The sequence below is a fragment of the Cupressus sempervirens genome, chromosome 10, assembly GCF_028749045.1.
Source record: "Cupressus sempervirens isolate cs-2001-9-10 chromosome 10, ASM2874904v1, whole genome shotgun sequence".
Lineage (NCBI taxonomy): Eukaryota > Viridiplantae > Streptophyta > Pinopsida > Cupressales > Cupressaceae > Cupressus > Cupressus sempervirens.
The window spans coordinates 771,754,457-771,776,651 of NC_143127.1; the positions used below are offsets into that span (position 1 = coordinate 771,754,457).

The following is a 22,195-nucleotide window of genomic DNA, read 5'->3' on the forward strand; positions in this document are numbered from 1 at the left end:
AAGAAGGAAGAGCACCAAAGAGATCAGCAGGCCATTTGGGGAGCCCATCAATTGCTTTGGGAGCATTAAGGAGCCAATATCAACACTCCTCAACTCATTTGCAAGAGGTAAGTGCTTATTTTTTTCTTGCATGTTAGTGTATTATGCATTTTTTGTTAAATTTTTTAGTGTATTATGCGTTTTTTATTAAATTTCTATAGTTTTCAAGAATTTTAGTGTAAATCTTGAAAGTTCTTTATTTTTACTAAGTTGCAAGCTAGGGTTTGTTGTTTTCTAATTTTTATTAGCTTCAAACTTTGATATTTTACATAAAAAAAATTATTGCAGCAGCCTTTGCTCTCATTTTTTGCAAATTCCAATGGGTAAAAAAGATGAATGTTGGAAATATAATGAAGAGTTCCTTGGAAGAACCAAATATCAAACAAAATGCATGTTTTGTAAAGAAAAAATAACTTCCGAGGGTATTTATAGATTGAAATTCCATATTTCTGCTATACCTGGACACGATGTTACAGTTTGCACTCAATAAACTCCTGAGGCAAAACGCACTTGCTTAATGGCATTAGAAAAAATTGAAAAAGACAGCAAATAGGAAAATGCAAGTTGAAGGGTTAAGGGGTATTGGCTCCCATGTTCCTGCATCCGCAGTCGCATCCACATCTGCATCTGCATCAGCTTCTGCATCCGTAGGTTGTGTTGGAGAGGGTTCTTCTAGGCCTCATTTTTATCCTAGTTCTTCTGCTCGTGCTAGTGCTAGTGCTAGTCGGTCACATATTGAGACAGAGTCCCACACCAACCTATTGCAGCCTAGAGTGCGGAAAAACAGAATGGATAGTTACTTTGTGCCCCGCACTACTCCTGGTTCCCAACCCATGCTTGAGGGCATGGCTATGAACAAGGAGATTCACGATGCTGCTAGAAAGGAGATATGCAAATTTTGGTACTTTTGCAACATTCCATGTATTGCAGCCAGGTAATTGATTCTTTTTTCTTTGTTTTCTTTAAAGTTAAAATTAAAAGTAAAAGTAAAACTTTAATTATATCTACTTGTTTTATAATTTGAGTCTTTGACATCTAAACTTTTATTTGTGACAGGGCTCCTTATTGGCAGAATATGATAGATGCGGTTGCTATTTGTGGTCCGGGGTTTAAAGCCCCAATTGAGACTGAGTTGAGCGGATACCTCCTTGATGAGATGGTAGAGGACATGAGGGTTGACCTCGAGGAGAACCGAAAGGAATGGATTGCAAAGGGTTGCACCATCATGACTGATGGTTGGACCGATAGGAGGAATAGAACACTCCTCAATTTTCTTGTATCCTGTGGAGGTGATTGATCATTCTACTTTCCTACATACATAATTGTAAATTTTGATTTGTTGAATGCTAATTTGTTAATGATCCATTTAATATTATAATTCATTGTTTTGTTACTTGTAGGATATACCATGTTCATAAAATCCATTGATGCTTCCGCACATGTGAAAAATGCCACATATTTATGTGAGGCTATTGAGGAAGTTATAGCAGAGGTGGGGGAACAAAATGTGATCCAGGTGGTGACGGATAATGCAGCAAATTATGTTGCAGCAGGTAAACTTTTAACTTTTCAAGTTTTGAAAATAAATTTATTTGAATTTTGAAATTTGAGTTTCTAATTGACTTAAAATTGTTGTAGGTAAACTTTTGATGGAGAGGCACCCCACCATATTTTTTTCCCCTTGTGCGGCACACTGCATTGACCTCATGTTGGAGGAAATTGGCAAACTTGAGTTTGTCAAGTCATGTGTGGAAAGGGCAAAAAACATATGCAAATTCATTTCTAATCATGCATTTGTCCTTAGCACAATGAGGAAGTACACAAAAGGCAAGGAGTTAGCTCGCCCAGGTATCACGAGGTTTGCCTCGAATTTCATCACCTTGCAGTCCTTGTTGACATCAAGGGATGGATTGAGGAGCATGTTTGTTGGGCGGGAGTGGATTTGCTCTTCCTATGCTACGACCACTGTAGGGTTAGATGTGGCGGATTGCATATTTGATGAGGATGGTTTTTGGAAACCCGCTAGAGAAATCCTTAAGGTAAATTTATTGCAATTTAACATTTAGTATTTTGCTTTTACTTTAAGTTATATTATTTTATATTTAAGTTTTCACTCAAATTTTTTGTTTTACTTTATATGTAGGTCACTGAGCCCCTTGTAGCTTTGCTACGAACTGCTGATGTGGAGAAGCCCTCTATGGGCTACATTTATGAGGGCATGGATAGGGCCAAGGAGGCCATCAGAGCCCAATATGCAGGAGTGCAGGAGAGGTATGGCCTTATTTGGGACATCATTAATAGGAGATGGCAAAATCAGCTCCATCGACCCATCCACGCAGCAACTTACTATCTGAATCTGGCATTTCGTTTCCGTCCTGAGTTCAAGGCGGATGCAGAGGTTCTCACTGGCTTATACACAGTGATTCAGAGATTGAGTAGCGATGAAAATAGCGCTGCTGCGATTGTTGAGCTAGACTAGTTCAACAATAAGGAGGGGTCACTTTTCTCTGGCAGGATGGCCATAAATGCTCAAACAACACAACAGCCAGGTAAAAATTAAATAATATATTCAATGTTCATGAATCTAGATTCTAAACTTAAAGTTGATTATATAATGCATTAATTTTAGAGTTGTAATTTCTAAATGAGACTAATTGTTTTTGTTTTTTCCATATTTCAGATAGATGGTGGGAAATGTTTGGGGCCACAACCCCAAACCTTCAAAAAATTGCCATCTGCATTCTGAGTCAGCCGAGCAGCGCTTCTGGATGTGAGCGCAGTTGGTCCATGTTCGAGCGCATCCACTCGAAGAGGAGAAACAGGTTGACAATGCAGAGGTTGAATGATCTTGTCTTTGTTCATTACAACCTTCGTCTTAGGATCAGACAGATTTTGGGTGCTGACTTCTCTCCGATCATTCTGGAGGAGATTGATCCAGAATCAGAGTGGATCACAGAGACTGTAGACCCAGTATTCACTGAGGAAGACCGCGCGTGGGTTGACCAGGTGGATGTAGAGGCTGAGGCTGTGGCCAAGGCAGAGGAGGCAGCTAGAGCACGTTCAAGCATTGGTAGATGCACACGCGCACGCACAGACGTAGGCCCTAGCAATGTTATTGCCCATGCAGGGGACATGGCTCGGCGGTCCTCTAGAACCTACCTTACACGCCTTTCTCATAGGCAAACTGGATACTCAGAGGCTGAGGTTGAGGCTGCAGCAGAGCTAGAGGATGATGATGAGGATGATGAGGCTTGAGCTGGAGACTTCGTTTTATATTTTGTTTACACTGTATAGATATTGATAGTGATTTTGAATCACTGATAGACATATGTTTCAAACTTTCATGGATCTTCATCTTAGATTTATACATACATTTATGATTTGATGTCTTATAGATCTTCATGATTTCATCTTACTGATTCTATGATTTGAATCATTATGATCATTTGATTTTTATTTACTTCAGCTAGCATACAATTTACATTTAATTACATAATGATAACATAGTTACGTATGTGATGGATTTTATGTTTCATGTTTATGTATGTTAGATTCTATTTGATGATGTTATAGTGTTTTTAAGTTATATTCAATAAAGGGTGCATGAAATAAGTCTTAAATTGTTAAAATCTTTACATTTAAAGGGTTTTTTCAAATTTGCCGATTCATCGCCGATTCACCGGCAATTCACCCCCGATTCACGATTCGATTCGGCCGTGCCGATTCCGATATGATTCTGATTCACGTTACTTTGGTTTAAACACATTGAACTTTATAAAGTTGTATAAGTTGTGTCCTTTATAAATATTTATATTTATTTTCTATAAATATTTTAAAATTCGGATAAGTGGATTGGGTCATTATTGCATTTTAAACTTGATAAACATAGATATTGTGAAATATTTTATTGTTTCCGTATTTATGTCTAGTTTGTCTCTGCAAGAGTTAAAGTGCATCCTAGACTAGTTTAGAATTGTGTTCATATAATTGATCCGTCACGTCTAAATTGTTAAAATTATTTATAGTTTAAATACATTGAACTTTATAAAGTTGTATGTTTCAACTTATAATATTGACTCTGGTTTCCCATTTAATTTAAGCACTGGTCTTTATACTACTCTTGATTCATAATCCATATGCTAGCAACTATTTCATTTCTTTCTTTTGAAGAATTAATATATTCATTTATTGCATTAATTTATAATTATTCTTTATTTAGAACATTATCACATTTATACAATCATTTACCTTTGTTCTCAATTCATAAATCACAAGTTTAAAGTTTTCGATAATTCTTTCCATTTTGAAAGCTTTTGTTGTATTCGCATTCTAATCAATCTGCTATAAGCCTCTTGGATATGTGTTTTGTCTAGGATCAGGTACACTTGCCTTGGTTTTGCAGAGCCAGAAGCGCAAGGGATTTGGATTGCATTGATCAATCCCATCAAGTTGGCCTTAACTGGTTGGATATCCTAGCGTCGAGCAGGCAAGGCTCGTAGGATTCCAATCTGTGGTTTTGGGAACCAACACATACCATTTGCCCATCTCATAACTAGTTCATATACCATATAAACATAAACAGTAAAACTAAAATATATCTAGGTATACATCACATCCATCAACATGAAAATAAATGTAAACACACAACACAAAGATTTGGTTATCCAGAAACCCTCCAAGGTGAAGGTAAAACTAGGGTGGGGATGACACCCACAAATCTTCACTACTATAGCAATAACATGTGGTTGTTAAGGCTACAATGTTTGATCACTTCTGTGATCTACATTATGAGGGGTCTACCCTATTATGAGTTTACAAGACTTATTTAGTTTACTTTGATTAAAGAATTTAAGCTTACAACTAAGTAAGCACTCTATTAGGAGATTTAAATAGGTCTGTTAAAACCATAGTAACGAGAATCGCCCAAAAATCGCCTGAATCAGTGATTCCGCAACCAGATTCATGCTGTGCGATTTTTTTTGCATCATGTATCGGTATCGCCGATTTCTGGGCCATGAATCGCCGATTCAGGCGATTCATAGAAAAATTGCCAAAATCGCCTTTAAAAATCGGGTATGAATCGCCCGCGGCATGTAAAAAGGGAAGTTGAAATTTTTAAAAAAATCACTTTTTTTTTTACTTTGTTTTTGACCTATTCTCTTTGTTATAACCCTAAAGGGCTTTCTATTTGTTAAGCATGAGTAGAAGAGAGGAAAAGTGAGAGAGAAGAAGAGAAAAGAAAAGCCATAGGTTTCCAACCAGCAAGAAGGAAGAGCACCAAAGAGATCAGCAGGCCATTTAGGGAGCCCATCAATTGCTTTGGGAGCATTAAGGAGCCAATATCAACACTCTTCAACTCATTTGCAAGAGGTAAGTGCTTTTTTTTTTCTTGAATGTTAGTGTATTATGCATTTTTTGTTAATTTTTTAATGTATTATACGGTTTTTGTTAAGTTTCTATAGTTTTCAAGAATTTTAGTGTAAATCTTGAATGTTCGTTATTTTTACTAAGTTGCAAGCTAGGGTTTGTTGTTTTCTAACTTTTATTAGCTTCAAACTTTGATATTTTACATTAAAAAAAATTATTACAGCAGCCTTTGCTCTCATTTTTCGCAAATTCGAATGGGTAAAAAAGATGAATGTTGGAAATATAATGAAGAGTTTCCTGGAAGAACCAAATATCAAACAAAATGCATGTTTTGTAAAGAAAAAATAACTTCCGGGGGTATTTATAGATTGAAATTCCACATTGCTGCTATACCTAGACATAATGTTACAGTTTGCACTCACCAAACTCTTGAGGCAAAACGCACTTGCTTAATGGCATTAGAAAAAATTGAAAAAGAAAAAGCAAATAGGAAAATGCAAGTTGAAGGGTTAAGGGGTATTGGCTCCCATGTTCTCGCACCCGCAGCCGCATCCACATCTGCATCTGCATCAGCTTCCGCATCCATAGGTTGTGTTGGAGAGGGTTCTTCTAGGCCTCCTTTTTATCCTAGTTCTTCTACTCGTGCTAGTGCTAGTGCTAGTCGGTCACATACTGAGACAGAGTCCCACACCAACCTATTGCAGCCTAGAGTGCGGAAAAATAGAATGGATAGTTACTTTGTGCCCCGCACTACTCCTGGTTCCCAACCCACGCTTGAGGGTATGGGTTTGAACAAGAAGATTCACAATGCTACCAGAAAGGAGATATGCAAATTTTGGTACTTTTGCAACATTCCATTTATTGCAGCTAGGTAATTGATTCTTTTTTCTTTGTTTTCTTTGAAGTTAAAATTAAAAGTAAAAGTAAAACTTTAATTATATCTACTTGTTTTATAATTTGAGTCTTTGACATCTAAAATTTTATTTGTGACAGGGCTCCTTATTGGCAGAATATGATAGATGTGGTTGCTATTTGTGGTCCGAGGTTTAAAGCCCCAACTAAGGCTGAGTTGAGCGGATACCTCTTGGATGAGATATTAGAGGACATGAGGGTTGACCTCGAGGAGAACCGAAAGGAATGGATTGCAAAGGGTTGCACCATAATGACTGATGGTTGGACTGATAGGAGGAATAGAACACTCCTCAATTTTCTTGTATCCTGTGGAGGTGATTGATCATTCTACTTTCCTACATACATAATTTTAAATTTTGATTTGTTGAATGCTAATTCGTTAATGATCCATTTAATATTATAATTCGTTGTTTTGTTACTTGTAGGATATACCATGTTCATAAAATCCATTGATGCTTCCGCACATGTGAAAAATGCCACATATTTATGTGAGGCTATTGAGGAAGTTATAGCAGAGGTGGGGGAACAAAATGTGATCCAGGTGGTGACAAATAATGCAGAAAATTATGTTGCAGCAGGTAAACTTTTAACTTTTAACCTTCATCTTAGGATCAGACAGATTTTGGGCGCTGACTCCTCTCCGATCATTTTGGAGGAGATTGATCCAAAATCAGAGTGGATCACAGAGACCGTGGACCCAGTCTTCACTGAGGAAGACCACGCGTGGGTTGACCAAGTGGATGTAGAGGCTGAGGCTGTGGCCAGGGTAGAGGAGGTAGCTAGAGCACGTTCAGGCATTGGTAGACACACGCGCACGCACGGACGCAGGCCCTAGCGACGTTATTCGTGAGCCCATAGCCCATGCAGGGGACATGGCTCAGCAGTCCTCTAGGACCTACTTACACGCCTTTCTCATAGGCAAACTGGATACTCGAAGGCTAAGGTTGAGGTTGCAATAGAGCTAGAGGATGATGATGAGGATGATGAGGCTTGAGCTGGAGCCTTGTTTTTATATTTTGTTTACAGTGTATAGATATTGATAGTGATACTGAATCATTGATAGACATATGTTTTAAACTTTCATGGATCATCTTAGATTTATACATACATTTATGATTTGATATCTTATAAATCTTCATGATTTCATCTTACTGATTCTATGATTTGAATCATTATGATCATTTGATTTTTATTTACTTCAGCTAGCATACAATTTACATTTTAGTACATAATGATAACATAGTTACGTATGTGATGGATTTTATGTTTCATGTTTATGTATGTTAGATTCTATTTGATGATGTTATAGTGTTTTTAAGTTATATTCTATAAAGGGTGCATGAAATAAGTCTTAAATTGTTAAAATCTTTACATTTAAAGGGTTTTTTCAAATTTGTCGATTCATTGCTGATTCACCCCCGATTCACGATTCGATTCGGCCGTGCCGATTCCGATTCATGTTACTATGATTAAAACCACTATGTTAAGAGACTTACCCTGATCCACTTGTTAGAATGTCTCAATACTTGATCCTTTGGTTAGCACTCTGTTGGTAGATTACTGATCTTCTCTTTCCTTGACTAATTTGATCTCCTAATATGATATACTCTGTTCTGCCCTTCACTACTAGGTTGCTCTGTCTGATCTCTGCTTCTGATCATCAAAGGCCTTCCTCGCTCTATCCTTGACCTTCTTGCACATCCATGATCATCCTTATGATTTAGGGCCTTATCCCTTATTAAATAGACAACTGGAGAATATTCTAGATCATGATTAACGAACCAAAGTCCTCTCTTTTACTGCTTAGTCCTTCTACTTTTCTGATTGGTTATTGTGCCTTCCTAGGGATTGATGTCCTTTGACAAAATGTGTAATGACCTCCTTAGTTGTCTCCACAATCCAAATCTCTCACATAGAAGTCAGCCAAAAACGGTTTACATAAGTGTTTGTACCATCACAAACACATGTCAAAACTGGTTTACTCGACACTTGAATATCCTAATGCTTGGCCATAACTAATATTCATGTTGTCCCTCAGCTTCTATATGCTCGGTAATAACTGACTCACTCGGCATATACTATCTTTACTTTGCTTGGCTTCATTTATTGTTACTCAACATATTCTATGACTCAGTTTATACTGGGGTGCTTGGCAACCTTAGACTTGCTCAGCTTGTACAAAAATATAAACAAGTCCATGAATACTCAGCCTTCATTGGGTGGCTCGATCATAGTGATGACCGACCAACTCTGCCTAGAAAATGACTAAGTGTTGGACACTAATAGGCAACATGGCGTAGAGATCAACAGGAGGGGATATCTTTGGATGAAGTAGAAGGTATAGTTTTCTCTTTGTTTTAAGGATTACTTATACTAGCATGCTCCATATTATGGGATTGAAAAATTTGAAGTTGAATGCAATTTAATGGTTTAACAAGATTAAGGTAATTGCATTGAAGAGATGTTGGAACCTTCAAGGTGTTAGAGGATGACATGGACATGGACTTAGATGATGTGGGATTGTTGGATGAGCGATCTTGTCTTGTAATATCCTAAGTTGCTGATTTGGGTTCAAGCTTGACGTTCAGGTTCGTGGTTCAGGTTCATGGGTTTGGGCAAAAAAATTTGTCCCATTTTGGTTTGTGGGTGGGTTTGTGAGTATACACACACACACACACGAGAGAAACATGCATAGTTGCGAAACAAAGTCATTTCACACTATGAACAATTGTTACTTGATCATTGATCAATGCCAAATGCCAACATTAAACATTAAATACTCGCTCATTAATCTATCTTCATGATTGTAAAGAAAATTATACATTGAATTACTAAATTGCAAAACATAGTCTAGTTCATCAAATAATACATTGAGTTACTAAATTGCAAAACAAAGACTACTTCATCAAATAATAAGGTTTGAAACATGATGATGGATGGCAAGTGTTTAGTACTTTATCAATAATTATAGTATCAAATGCCCTTCAAGGGTCAAATGGATCATCATAAAATGAGGGATCAATGGCTTCATCCCCAACTGCAACTATATCTAGATCTTCATGATTGGAACCCAAACTGGTTCCACTAGTCCCATATGCTGCTACATCATCCTCCTCCTCCTTGACATAAGGAATTAGATGAGTGAAATGTTTTTTATTAAGTTCCTTTGAGAGTTACATAAGAAAACAATTTAAAAAACACACTCTTTAAAGTTGTTTTAGCCCCAGGTTCGCTGTGGGTTCGTCTAGGTTCACTCCAGCAAGGACCCGGACGAATCCACAGTCAAAACTAAGGACCCTGCCTAGACCCATAGCGAACACAGGGGTGAATCTAGACCCGTGCGAACCTAGACCCGAATCCGGGCAGTAGGGGACAAATCCGGCTTCTTAGGTAATATGTGATAGATCACAATCTTGTGAAATCTTGACTTCCACAAGTTCAAAGGATTTGTTCATTATTTTTGTCTTATGTTAGAAGGTTTGCAGGTCTAGATCAAGGGTTCAAAGCATACTTGGTAGGATAAGTGTGATCAATAGGTATGTGTTGGTATGGAGGGATACACATCAATGTAAATATAGCATTATTTTGGGTTGCTAATTGACGTGCTATTTGATAAATTGTGATATTCATTGGTTGGATAAAAATAATTGTATTATATATGTGGAAACTTGGAGAATGTTTACCAAAATTAGTGCTATGAAGATTATCAAGACTTTCATTATCATCACAGGACTCATAGTCAATAAGATCATCATCATCTTCAATACGATTAAGGTTTTTCTTAGTCACAAATCTTGGTCTTATTGGACCAAGATATGGATATATGTTTTTTGATTTGATGGCATGGATGAAAGGGTATTGTAGGAGATTAGATTAAATGATATAATTTTAGTAATGGGGTTTGACATAGATGCTTGAACTACCATAACAATTTGGTCAAACCAGATCATGATGTTTTAATGTAGGTTTTGAATTGAGATCAGATGATGTATTGGGTTGGGAATTAGATGATGAGCTTTGGAAGATGTATAGTAATGGAAGCTTGGAGGTCAAAAATCAAGATCCTAAAATGATTTAGTTTATGGATTATCTCTAATATTCCTTACCTTGGATAGGATGAAAGACATATTCGATGTGTACGATCTTCTACAGCTGGAATGCTTGTGCGACCTTCTGCTTGCTGCGAATGGGATCCTCACACTGCCCTATGGACGAACGAAGAACATGATTATTGTACGCAAAACCAACTACCCAACACAACAACCTAACACACCGAACGATGTTCTTGTTTTCCCTTAAAATTATGCCTAGTAACACGAGAAACTCCGATGCTCAATAGATAATTGGCATTTGAAAATGCAGAAACAACTTACATAGAACAGGGAAATTGGACGCCAAACTCGGAAAGTGAATATGCACCCTATTGCCTAACAAATTGTTTTTAAAGTCCAGTACCAAATGTCTCCCAAGCAATAGTATTGACAGTAATGGAAGACCTTGAGATGATTTTTAGAATTTAATCCACAATACCTCAACTATGGATTAAATGCATAGTTTCAACTTGAAACCCTCACCAATAATATCAAAAAGGAAATAACAATTAAGAATGATCAATTCTCAAATGAGAGCCATATTTATAATCTGATTTGTGCAACTTAGATTCAACTTCACACCTTTCCCTAAAGAGGCTTTCGCTCCACAATACAATTTTATAACATATAATAAGATAAATCACATCAACAATAATGAAGCCTCTTAATAATGCAATAAATACTGACTCCATCAATAAATAGCTCCAACCTGTGCAGATGACTGAGAAGATGACAACAACTACATCAACACTACACTGCCAAAAATAGAAACTAACCAAAATTAGACTTGCTATAAATATCAAGTCTACAACTAAGACTCTCAAATCTCATTGTCAACTCATAAGGGTCACAATTATGAGCTCACCAACCCTGGCTACAGGGACCTGCTAAGTCAAGGACAGTACATAGCATGATTAGAGTATTGCTAGGTTGAATGATCAATACATAGGTGGATGTGATGAGTAATGTTAATGGTAAATTGGATAGAAACTAAAAATGAGTTTTTCTAGTATTAGAGATAGTATATCAACTGGAATACAAAAGCAAAGTCAAAAACATCACAAAAGATGTCATGTAGTTCAGTTTGGAATTATCATCAGACTGGAGATAACATAATTACAGGTGTAGCAGATATATAGTATTGACTTACAAACAAAGAAAAGTGATATGTGTATGCACAACAAAAATAAGTTCCAGCCATCATTGTAGTTGGTCCTGTAAATGGGGTTACCCCTGCTATCTCAATAGAAAGAATCTTCTTCTTGGGTACTGTTGATGTCAATTTCACGAGTGTCACTGATCAAGTTTGTAGGAGTAGTTTGAGTTTTCTAAATATTAGTATCATCTTCCACATTGTTAGGACTTGGTTCCTACTGAGCACCATCATTGAGGGAGATGGTATCAGATTCTGTCGCCACAAAGTTGGAAAGCTATATATCCTATTTGAAGATTAACATGTTGCCATCCTTGATTAATAAAAGAAACCTTTCTCTTGGTACCTCTAGGATGAGAATGACCTGAGACATTATGTGAGAGAGGGCGTGTTTCATAGAAAACCCAGTAAGGTTCCACTATCTATGCTGAAAAATTCCCTCATTTCTTCACTTCTAGATGAACCACAATATTTCTCTTAAGAAATTACCATCAATCCATGTCACCTAATCAATATACTAACTAGTATTGAAAATCTTGCCAGGAAAGAATTTACCTACAACTTTATTAATTAAAGTATTAGTTTTCTTTTGAGAGCATGGAAGTTGGAACTTGGTTCTAACAGCTTCCCAAGAACCCATTTGACTCTCAATTACAATATCTTACAACAGAGAGAAGATGCCTTTACCTTCCAATATTTAGCCGAGCAACACTGAGTAAGAGCCAAGGGTTTATTATTAAGAGTATCCCCCCACCACTAGCTAAAATCCAAGCCTTCCACAGAGATTGAAAAATGTTATAACCTACTACTTTGACCTAAAATCCTCCTGTGATAATATCAATGATAGGAACATTAGTCCTCTGCTTACCTTTCTTGATTCTGGCTCTTGAAAGGTTGATTTTGATTAGCAGTTTCCATGGCTGATTACCATTTAGGGCCTTAATAATCCACTTGGAAGCTAAGGCAATTCCTTGTAAACGAATATCCCTCATCCCAAGGCCAGCGAGCTTCTTTGGGAGGCAACACCACTCCCATTTCACACAATGACTCTTTTTATTACCAATGCCATTTGACCAAAGGAAGTCTCTTAGAGTTTTTTGCAATTTATTGTATTAATAATTGGCAAACATCCAAGGTGAAGCATAGTAAACTGCACGAGAAGAAAAAGCCTTTTGAACTACCTAAACTCTTCTAGCCAAAGAAAGAATGTGTCTGTCACATACTATGCCTGTTCTCAGTTTTGCTATATATCCAATTCCACACGTCTTTAAGAGAGGGATTCACAAAGAAAGGTATGCCTAAGTATTTCACAATCTTGTGACGACCCACCCATTGCCAACATTTATTCAAGACCCATTCAGGAGGGAAATCATCTCATCTGATAGAAGATTTCATTTGAGATTTTTTTTTCCCTAGAGGCTCTACAGAAGAAAAGGATTCTATCTAGCATGTTGTGAAATTTATCTTCATCAAGGTAATAAACAAGGCAGTGTCATCAGCAACCTGCTCTAGAATCAATTCATCATTGTTAGGAAGCTTGATACCTTTAAGAGGAGGGCCCAAATCATTTTCTTTGAGCACATTGAACATAGCATCTGCTGCCAACACAAACAGAGAGGGGGCAAGAGGGCAACCTTGTCTAATGGACCTGCCAAGAACAATAGACTCAGAGAGTTCACCATTGAAATCAATGACTGTAGAGGCATCCTTGAAGAGTATGTTCACCAAATTTCAAAAGAAAGGAGCAAAACCCATGGTCTGCAATGCTTCTACCACAAATTGCCATTCAATTCTGACATTGGCCTTTTCAGAATCAAAGAGAATCATCCCAGCATTTTGACCACTATCTTTAGCCTATTGCATGGCCTCCCAACTGGTGATCAGATTTTTAAGAATGTATCTCCCTTTGATAAAACCATACTTTGAAACTGAGAGAAGCATGTTTGCAATCCTTATAGCTAGGAGCTTGGCAATAATCTTGTGTGGCAGCTTTAAGAGAGTGATTTGTTTCCAATATTTAACCTGAGATTTATCTCCTCCTTTGAGCAACATCTTGATCACTTCTCTAATAATAACTTCACCAAGGGAACCCAATTCATAGGCCTCATCATATAATCATAGGCCTCATCATATAACTGAAGCAATTCTATAGCAATCCATTCTTTGTTCTTCTTGTAAAACTCAACAAGAATACCATCGATACTAGGTGAATTCCCATTAGCCATGGAGTTAATAGTGTCCTCAACTTCCTGAATGTCAATGCTCTAGCTAAGAATTTCAGCTTGCCCTCTAGTGACTTTGTGGCGATGAACTTCAAGCAATTTCTAAGGTTCTCCAACTTGTAATGATCCATTTCAGAAGTGAAGAGATCTTTGTAGTATTCATGAAATGCCTTCAGTATCTCCTTGTTGTCACTAGTAAGGCCATTATCAGTATGGATAGACTCAATGTTTTCTCTAGAGTGTTTAGCTCTGATAAGGTTAAAGAAATATTTAGACCCTCTATCACCACCCTTTAGTGAATCGGCCTTAGCTCTCACTTTTTGCCCTCAAATTTCATAATTTTGGATTTTCCTGAATTGCAATTTAGGATTAATCAGATTAGTTTCAAGAGCAACATCATTTCCTTTATCTTGTAAATATCTTTCAATTTCATTAAGTCTCTTTTGATACAAGTTCTCTATAAAAGCCCTTAGCAGGCTATATCCTTAACAAACATCAATTTACTTTGCTAAGCAAGAGTTTGCCATTTTGTCAAACACTTAGTTGATTTTGGCCTTACACATTTTGCCATAACAAATACCAAACAACAGTATGTAGTTCTGAAATAATGATCAGCTTGCAATTTGCACTATTTAACACCAGCTATTGTAATTCTAAAAAGTGATAGGAACTTTATTGAATGAAGGATTCATACAGTTTTGATAAAGGGAATTCACATGCAAGTGTGTTTGGTAACCTAAGGCTTGGATGCACAAACCCACTTTGATCGCAGGCTGTCAATAATGGCTGCTAGCTTCTCCCATATAATATGAAACCCCTTCCACTTTAATATGATAACTAGCTGCTATATTATTTAAATTCCAAATCAAACATGTTATTTAGTACCTGGCTGCTATGTCTGGTACCCGCTTGAATAACTGATAACTCTGAAATGCAGGTACAAACTCCAGCATATAAATGGCTCCTCTAGAATGAAGTTCAAACTCACGAGCAAGCTCCTGCAATATATAATCAGTTGGTAGACCTGTATGATGTTTAACTGCTTGCCCAGGAATGAAACTGCAGATCATATAGTGTGCTCGATTTCCTTGTTGGCAGCGATATATTGGACCAGGTTAGACTGCAACTCCCACATAATGATAGACTTTCCTCACAACCCACGTGGCCTCCAATATGCAATCTGCATTTCCAGTCTGGGAATAATTGTTGATGAATTGGAGACGGCAGCCAATGTGATCACAAACGATGCCCTTAGAAAAAACAACTAAAAAGTATCCTCTCCTTAGCCACAGCAAACAACAGTAGGAGACCAAGCAAATTGTTTATAACAGTACAATTTGCAATGAAATTACAAGAACAATCTCCTAGAGACAAGAAACACAGATAGGAGATTTAGATAGTGAAATCACTATACATCAGCAGTAATTCAAACTTTAGAAACTTCAGAGACCCTTATACTTCAGCAAGGGCTCACAATTTAGACTCAGGAAAGCCACAAAGGCACAAAAACAAAATAAATATCCAAGCGTTCCTTTTCCTGATGAAAAGAGCTCTCATTTATAAGCTTTTTGTTGGCAAAAGTTTCCATAAAATTCCACTTCAGAAAACGTGGAAGTTTCCCAAAAGATCTCAACACTAGAAACTTTCCAACTTGCTTTTTAGAAATATCTCTTTAAGTCATTATTATAATAATGCAACTCAATGAATTAATAAATAAGAGCTCATGTAATTATTAACCTGATCAACCACAGCTGATGACCAACTGTGAAGCCATTCACTGCGCTGCCAAAAATAGCAACTGCCCATAATAGACTTACTAAAATAGTAAGTAATCAACTGAGACCCCCAAAACACCCTGTCAGCTCATGAGGGTCGCTATGATGAGCTAACTCAATCAATTGCACAAATTGGCCAAAAATGGGGACATTACATTCTCTTTCATTCTTTTGTCTTTAGCTTCCTTAGTCCCAATGATCTGAAACAACTTCCTCCAAGTATCTATCATAGATTCCCGATTATGTCTAACAGAGCAATTAAGATTGCAAAATTTATAAAGAACAAAGGCATTTCTAATAGCATTATTTGTATCTTCAGCATGTAACAACGTCTTTAATTTGAAAGATGTTTTTTTAGCCTTGTGTTTGCTACCCATATCATGGTTATGTTGAATGCTGGAAGACACGATCTTTATGGGGGACTATGAGAATGATCAGAAAAGCAGATAGGCATGACCTTTATGGGGGATTTCCTCGGTTGGTGTTGAAATGAAAAAATATAAAGGATTCAAATATATCCTATCCAATCTACAATAAATTCTTCCGCTGTTGGCTTGATTACTACACCAAGTGAACCGGATCCCTTTTAGTGCTTGCCTAGACTTCTCAAGAGGATCCTTTATTTTAAATCTTCTTTTGAACTTAGACCAAATGAATAGTTCATTACCTTTCCAATCATGTCTTATCGCACCTATTGTCTTGGCTATCTTCAATCATATTAAAATCACACATGAAGATCCAATTACTCTTCGGAAGATTATCAGCTAACCAGTCCCACAATCTAGATCTTTATCCATAGTCATTGGGAGCATTGATGTTGCATATGCTGACATTTATCTCCATATCCTTAAAGGTAGCCCAAATAGCCCTATGACAAGGAGAAAAATTGTAGGAGACCAATCTGTCTACCGAATCGGGATCAATCAACAAAGCCACACCTCCCTTACCTCTTTGATGGCGAGAATATAAACACTTAAATCCCAAAGAAATTTGAGGGTATTAAAAGCATGGTAGCTTGAGACTTTGATTTCTTGTAAGCATATAATATCCTTATTATGTAACTTCTTGCACTAGTTTCTCACAATGGATTTTCTATCTGGCATTTCGAGACCCCTAATATTCGAACTATGAATATGTAAATTGATCATTATCAATTTTAGGTGTTGTTAGGATTACATAGCGTATTGAAACATTCTGGGATGGCATTGTTTTGCATTGTATTACCCCTTTCACAATACTTTCCACTCTTGGCCCTTTGATAAGTCTTTCTTTTCTTTTTATTGTTAATAACTTCTGTAAAACCTTCCTCACCAGGAGCCTGAGGTATAGCAATATTGAGAGTCAAATCATTTCATGTCATGGTCTCTGTTGGAATAGGCGTGTAGCTAGGGAAGACATCATTAGGTTCTAGGGATGCATTGTTTAACTCAGAGTTCTTATTATTAATCTTCTTCATAGCCAACTGATGGGCATTCAATCTAGGGGCATTATCATCATTGACTTTCCCTCTACTAACAGGGATATATTGTGGTTTAGAAACAAAAGGGTTGGGAGAACCCATTCCTTCATCATGACTGTCATGGAGAACAACATAATCATCCTCATACAAAGGATTACTTAAAGTGACAAACTATACTGAAAGGCCATCTGGCATACCTTCCCTAGAATTGGGAACATTAGTTTGCTTTTCAACATGAACCCTAGCCTAAGTAACACTATCAGTCTTCTCTTCAACATTATTATTATCATTTGGAATGTTACTATTATTAGGGGGGCTAATTTTTTTTTTGAATATTCTACAGTAAAGGGCAATCTTTACGATTATGGCCATTCAATTTGCAGTGAAAACAAGCCCCCACATCCCTGAGCTTCAAAATTTTCCAACAATAACAATCTTCAACTTTCAAAGAGATTTCATTAGGAAACACAATATCAAGGTTGAGAGACACGAGAGCCCTAAAATTGAGATGCGATAAGGTAATTTTGGACTCCTCAACTTGGAGGACCATCCCTAGTGGTTTCAACATATGTGAAATGAAAGACCAAAATTCAGGTTGAACCCCCTTGATTTCAACCCAGAACGAAGAGGAGGATGAATGGACATGCTCGGGTTTGCTCTTGGGTACCCAAGGAAAGACCCTAAACAAATTTTTCCCTACATTCATAAATCCTTTCTTTAGCACTTTCTCCTACACAACATGATGCTTCTAGAAAAACAACAAACATTCCTTTTTGTTCCATTCTGCTAAAATTAGCCTAATTTCCTAATTTCTTTCCCCACACATTATTAAACCAATCATCCTAAATTTTATGAGCACACAAAAAGAAAATAACAACATTTTTAATTCTTTCTTGTTTAACTTTAATAGCTTTTACCATGTCATCACTCAGCTCAAGGGTGAGGGTCTCCACAACAAGCAATGGGACCTTACCTTCCCCGTCACCACCATGCTCTTGTCCTCACGTGGGTTCATTTCCTTCTAGTCTATCTCCATTGGGAGTAGCCCCTTCTCCTCCTGGCTCCAACTCTTGCCTTGAAATGTTCCATTGACAGTAGGAGAGTCTGGTAATGTTGGCAATGAAGCTTCTGCAACTATGACTCGATATGAAGGTTTCCACACCATATCGCTATTAATATTGTTGAGTTTGTTTCCCTTATTATTACCATCGTTATGCCTCTCTTTGCCATCATTTTCTTCTGGTAAGGCCATCAATCAATCAGGACCAAGACTTAAAGGGAGAGATGCACCAAAAGACTCAATATCTAGGACAATCTAAGCACTGACATGTGATACCAACAAGGCAGATCAAAACCCTAACCCACGGTACACAAAGGAATACAAAAGCAAGGCCAAAAAAAATAGAAGCCACTAGAATCAATGAATGCAAACACTCAAAACCACAATACTCGATACTCCTCTCTACAACCAAAAGCACACCAAGAATCCACCAAGGCAATTTATAGATCGGGTATGATGGTGATGATACTACCCACTTGCAGACCACCCAAGTTCTCAGTCTCGATCTAAAATTTATATCTAAAATGATAGAAAATTGGACAACTTGGCATTAGGTTAAATTAAAATTTCCCAATAGGATGAGACATAATTTTAGAGAATTCCCAAGAGGTATAATCAAGGGATAGGCTAGATTGATGAATGGATGGTAAAGATTGAATGAGTTAGTAAAGTCAAAGTTTTGGTCATGCCACAAGTGTCACATGATGGAAAAGGCTAAGATCAATTAATCTAGACAACACTTAGACATGTGATGGGAACAAGCTGAGACACTTGTCAAAAGAATATGAATTTGGATTGAATGGACAAGGATAAAGGGATAAGTGAATTATGAAATTAATTAAACAATTAATCTAGACAACACTTGGTTAGACATGTGATGGGAGCAAGCTGAGAACCTGTCAAAAGAATATGAATTTGGATTGAATGGACAAGGAAAAAAGGATAAAAGTGAATTATGAAATTAATTAAATAAATAATCATTTAATTAATGGGATGAAGTGATGTGAAAAATATTAATAAATAATGAATATTTACAGAATTAATGTCTTAGGAAATAACAACATAGTTGATGGACAAATTAAATAAATAAATATTAAATTAATGGCTTAAGATAGGCTAAACTTAGGTGTGGTTAGGTATGGATAACAATTGTATTAGTCATTGTTAACGATACGAAAACACTTGAATTTGGTAAGGATACATCCCTATAGTGGTAATTGATTTGCAAATGTCAAATGGATCTTGAGTCGATTTGAATTTAAATAAATGGATTTCTTAATGATGGTGGGCTAAATTTCGAGATAGAATTTCATGCATTAGGATTGATTGCATTGGATGGATTGGATGAAGGATAAATGAATAAGTTAGAATGGGATTCAATAGGATTGCATAGAGGATATGATGGCTATAGCCTAAGATAAGAGGAATAGATGAAAATCAATGACAAGGGAAAACCAAGGCATGATAGAAGATGAAGGATGAAGAATTTGATTGGATAGAAGATAGATGGATTGAGAGCCATGTTGTAAAGGAAATAGATATCCCACACTCGAGGTACTGCAATTGTGGATAGAATATGGTAAGGAATATTAAGACGGAAGGACAAAATATAAAAGATATGAATGGTGGAGGAAGTAAGATTTGGATCTCCTAAGCATACGCATACTTTTCCCTTAATCTTGATCAAGATTATACTCATTCAAGGTGAAAAAGAAGAGTCTATATGGAAATGATTAAGCTATATTAGATTATTGGACTAATGAATGATCAAATAATGAGGCTTTGGGATGGAAGCTATGCATAACTAAGACCAAGGGTATATTATATGGTGTATAGACATGAAATGCTTATGAAAATCGCTAGACATGTCAAGTTCAAAAGTGGAAAAAGGGGATGGACTCAAATAGGACAGTGGATACGTAGATAGTATGAAATGGTATGGTAGGACATGCATAGATAGGATGTGGCATCTATGATGTTTTCCCCAAAGTTTATAGTGCAAGAGGAAGTGTGATGGAGAGATGAAGTGTCTTGATTCATTGATATTATTCCCCTAAAGATGTGCTATAGCAGACCATGTCTATTGGAATTATGATCATAAAACCTGTTAGAATGATGGCAAGGGGGATGAAATGTAGAAGGATTTATGCAAAGAACTGGATTAAATGACAGTGGTGGGGGATGCAGAACAAATGGGTATGGGAAGACTTTTAGATGAATAGATGGAAACATTGTCAAGACCATGATTGACACATAACTTTAGTGTTTGTCAAATTAGATGAAGAGTTGGATCTGGATTTTGAGACATAAGGATCAAAAATGGATTTGGAGGATGAGGTAATTTTAGGTTGATGAGAAGAATTAGGTGTGGAAGATGCGATTGGATTAGCAAGTTTGGATGCCAATTTGGATTTTTTGTTGTCAGTCATTGCTTTTATGAGTAATTTGGGATCCCACATTTTTTTTAATTTTGGGTTTTGATTCTTGGGATTTTGTGTATTTTTTAATTCTTTTCTTTTCTTTATGGGCTTTTGTTGATCCTTTGATGTATGACATTTTTTTAATATATGTATTTTTTATTTGTCATCCAAATTGCTTCCCTGAGCGTTGGGATTTGTGGATAAAGTAAAAATGATATGGAGGTTTTATACATTGGTTAATGTAGCCTTTGGTAATGATGTGTAATAGGAGGAACATGGGGAGTCTTTTCTCATAGCAATGTATGGTGGGAGAAAAGGATTTTGTTCTAGGAATGACAAGAGATGGAATATAGGGAACCAAAATGGATCAAAGGGTGAAGGAATTGATTCAGAAATATCTGGATGAATGAGTTGGACTAGTATATGAAAATTAAAAGGCCTAAGATGGTTGAAAGGTGGGAGATGGTGATGTTTGGATTTTGATGTGGGCATTTGGGATTTGGTATGGATGGAAGGCGAACAAATGCCCCAAGAATGAACTTGATAGTTGAGGCCATGGTAATTTTAATTTAGTTTGATTTGGTAATTTTAAGCTGATTTGGAGAATATGACATGGGAGAAAAGATAGGCTTATGGAGTAATTTATTATTAGATGAAAGTTGAGGAACACATTTTGAACGTTTGGAATTCATGAATATCTTGCAAAAGATTGGGATCATGCTATGGAGATGAAGATGTACATCGATCTTGAATTGGAGAGGGATCATCAGGAGGATAAAGAGGATTGATATCATGACTTTGGGATGAATGGATGCTTTGATCTTGACTAGGAATATGATAATGTGCTGGAGTTTGAATATCTTGATTTTAATTTAAAATAGGATCATTGGTTGAAATAGAAGGGATATCTTTCTCTTAAGGTGGTGGGTTATCATTGGACATGATGGAAGTGACATCTTGTTCTTGGTAAGGGAATGATGACATGGAAGGGGGTCATGTGATGTGCGATCATTGGATGGAGTGGGAGGGATGCCTCAATCTTTATTATGAGATAAAATGGACAATATACCTTGATCTTGACATGGAAGGGTATCTTTCGATGAAGTAGAAGATGTAGTTTTCTCTTTGTTTGGAGGATGATGTATGTGAGCATACTTTGGATAACGGGATTGAAAAATTTGACGACGTATGAAATCTAAGTTAAGGTAATTGCATTGAAGAGAGGTTGGTACTTCCAAGGTGTTAGAGGATGACATGGGCATGGAGTCGGATGATGTGGGATTGTTGGATGAGGGATCTTGCATCCTAATTTGTGATGGGTCACATTCTTGTGGAATCTTGACAACCATAAGTTCAACGGATTTGTTCATCATTTCGGTCTAATGTTAGAAGAAGGTTTGTAGGTTTAGATCAAGAGTTTTTAGCATACTTGGTAGGATAAGTGTGATCAATAGGGATGCGTTAGTATAGAAGGATATACATCAATGTAGATATAGAATTACTTTGGGTTGCTTGTTGAAGTGCTATTTGATAATTTGTGCTATACATTGGTTGGCCAAAAGAAATTGTATTATGCATGTGGAAACATGGAGAATGTTTACCAAAAATAGTGGTATGAAGCTTATCAAGACTTTCATCATCATCATAGGGCTCATTGTGAATATGATTATCATCATCTTCAATACGATTAGTATTTT

General features: G+C 36.7%; 2 protein-coding genes across 2 annotated transcripts; both read left to right on the top strand.

The window, feature by feature from the left end:
- Window positions 1-527: 527 nt before the first annotated feature.
- Window positions 528-2,827, top strand: LOC149536152 (uncharacterized). Its single transcript, XM_089804864.1, has 6 exons — window positions 528-973; window positions 1,096-1,328; window positions 1,440-1,592; window positions 1,678-2,078; window positions 2,183-2,588; window positions 2,720-2,827. Exons 1-5 carry the CDS (start codon window positions 597-599, stop codon window positions 2,516-2,518), a joined length of 1,500 nt encoding a protein of 499 aa, XP_089660990.1. The 5' UTR covers window positions 528-596; the 3' UTR covers window positions 2,519-2,588; window positions 2,720-2,827.
- A 3,572-nt stretch (window positions 2,828-6,399) lies between these two features.
- LOC149536153 (uncharacterized) lies at window positions 6,400-7,450 on the top strand. Its single transcript, XM_089806604.1, has 2 exons — window positions 6,400-6,632; window positions 6,744-7,450. The coding sequence occupies exons 1-2, from the start codon at window positions 6,419-6,421 to the stop codon at window positions 7,151-7,153; spliced, it is 624 nt and encodes a 207-aa protein (XP_089662730.1). The 5' UTR covers window positions 6,400-6,418; the 3' UTR covers window positions 7,154-7,450.
- Window positions 7,451-22,195: the final 14,745 nt, after the last annotated feature.

Coding starts and splice junctions, on each gene's coding strand:
- LOC149536152 (XM_089804864.1), top strand. CDS start 597: ATGCAAGTTGAAGGGTTAAGGGGTATTGGCTCCCATGTTCCTGCATCC. Junction 974..1,095: donor ATTCCATGTATTGCAGCCAG/GTAATTGATTCT, acceptor TATTTGTGACAG/GGCTCCTTATTGGCAGAATA. Junction 2,079..2,182: donor CCGCTAGAGAAATCCTTAAG/GTAAATTTATTG, acceptor CTTTATATGTAG/GTCACTGAGCCCCTTGTAGC.
- LOC149536153 (XM_089806604.1), top strand. CDS start 6,419: ATGATAGATGTGGTTGCTATTTGTGGTCCGAGGTTTAAAGCCCCAACT. Junction 6,633..6,743: donor TTTTCTTGTATCCTGTGGAG/GTGATTGATCAT, acceptor TGTTACTTGTAG/GATATACCATGTTCATAAAA.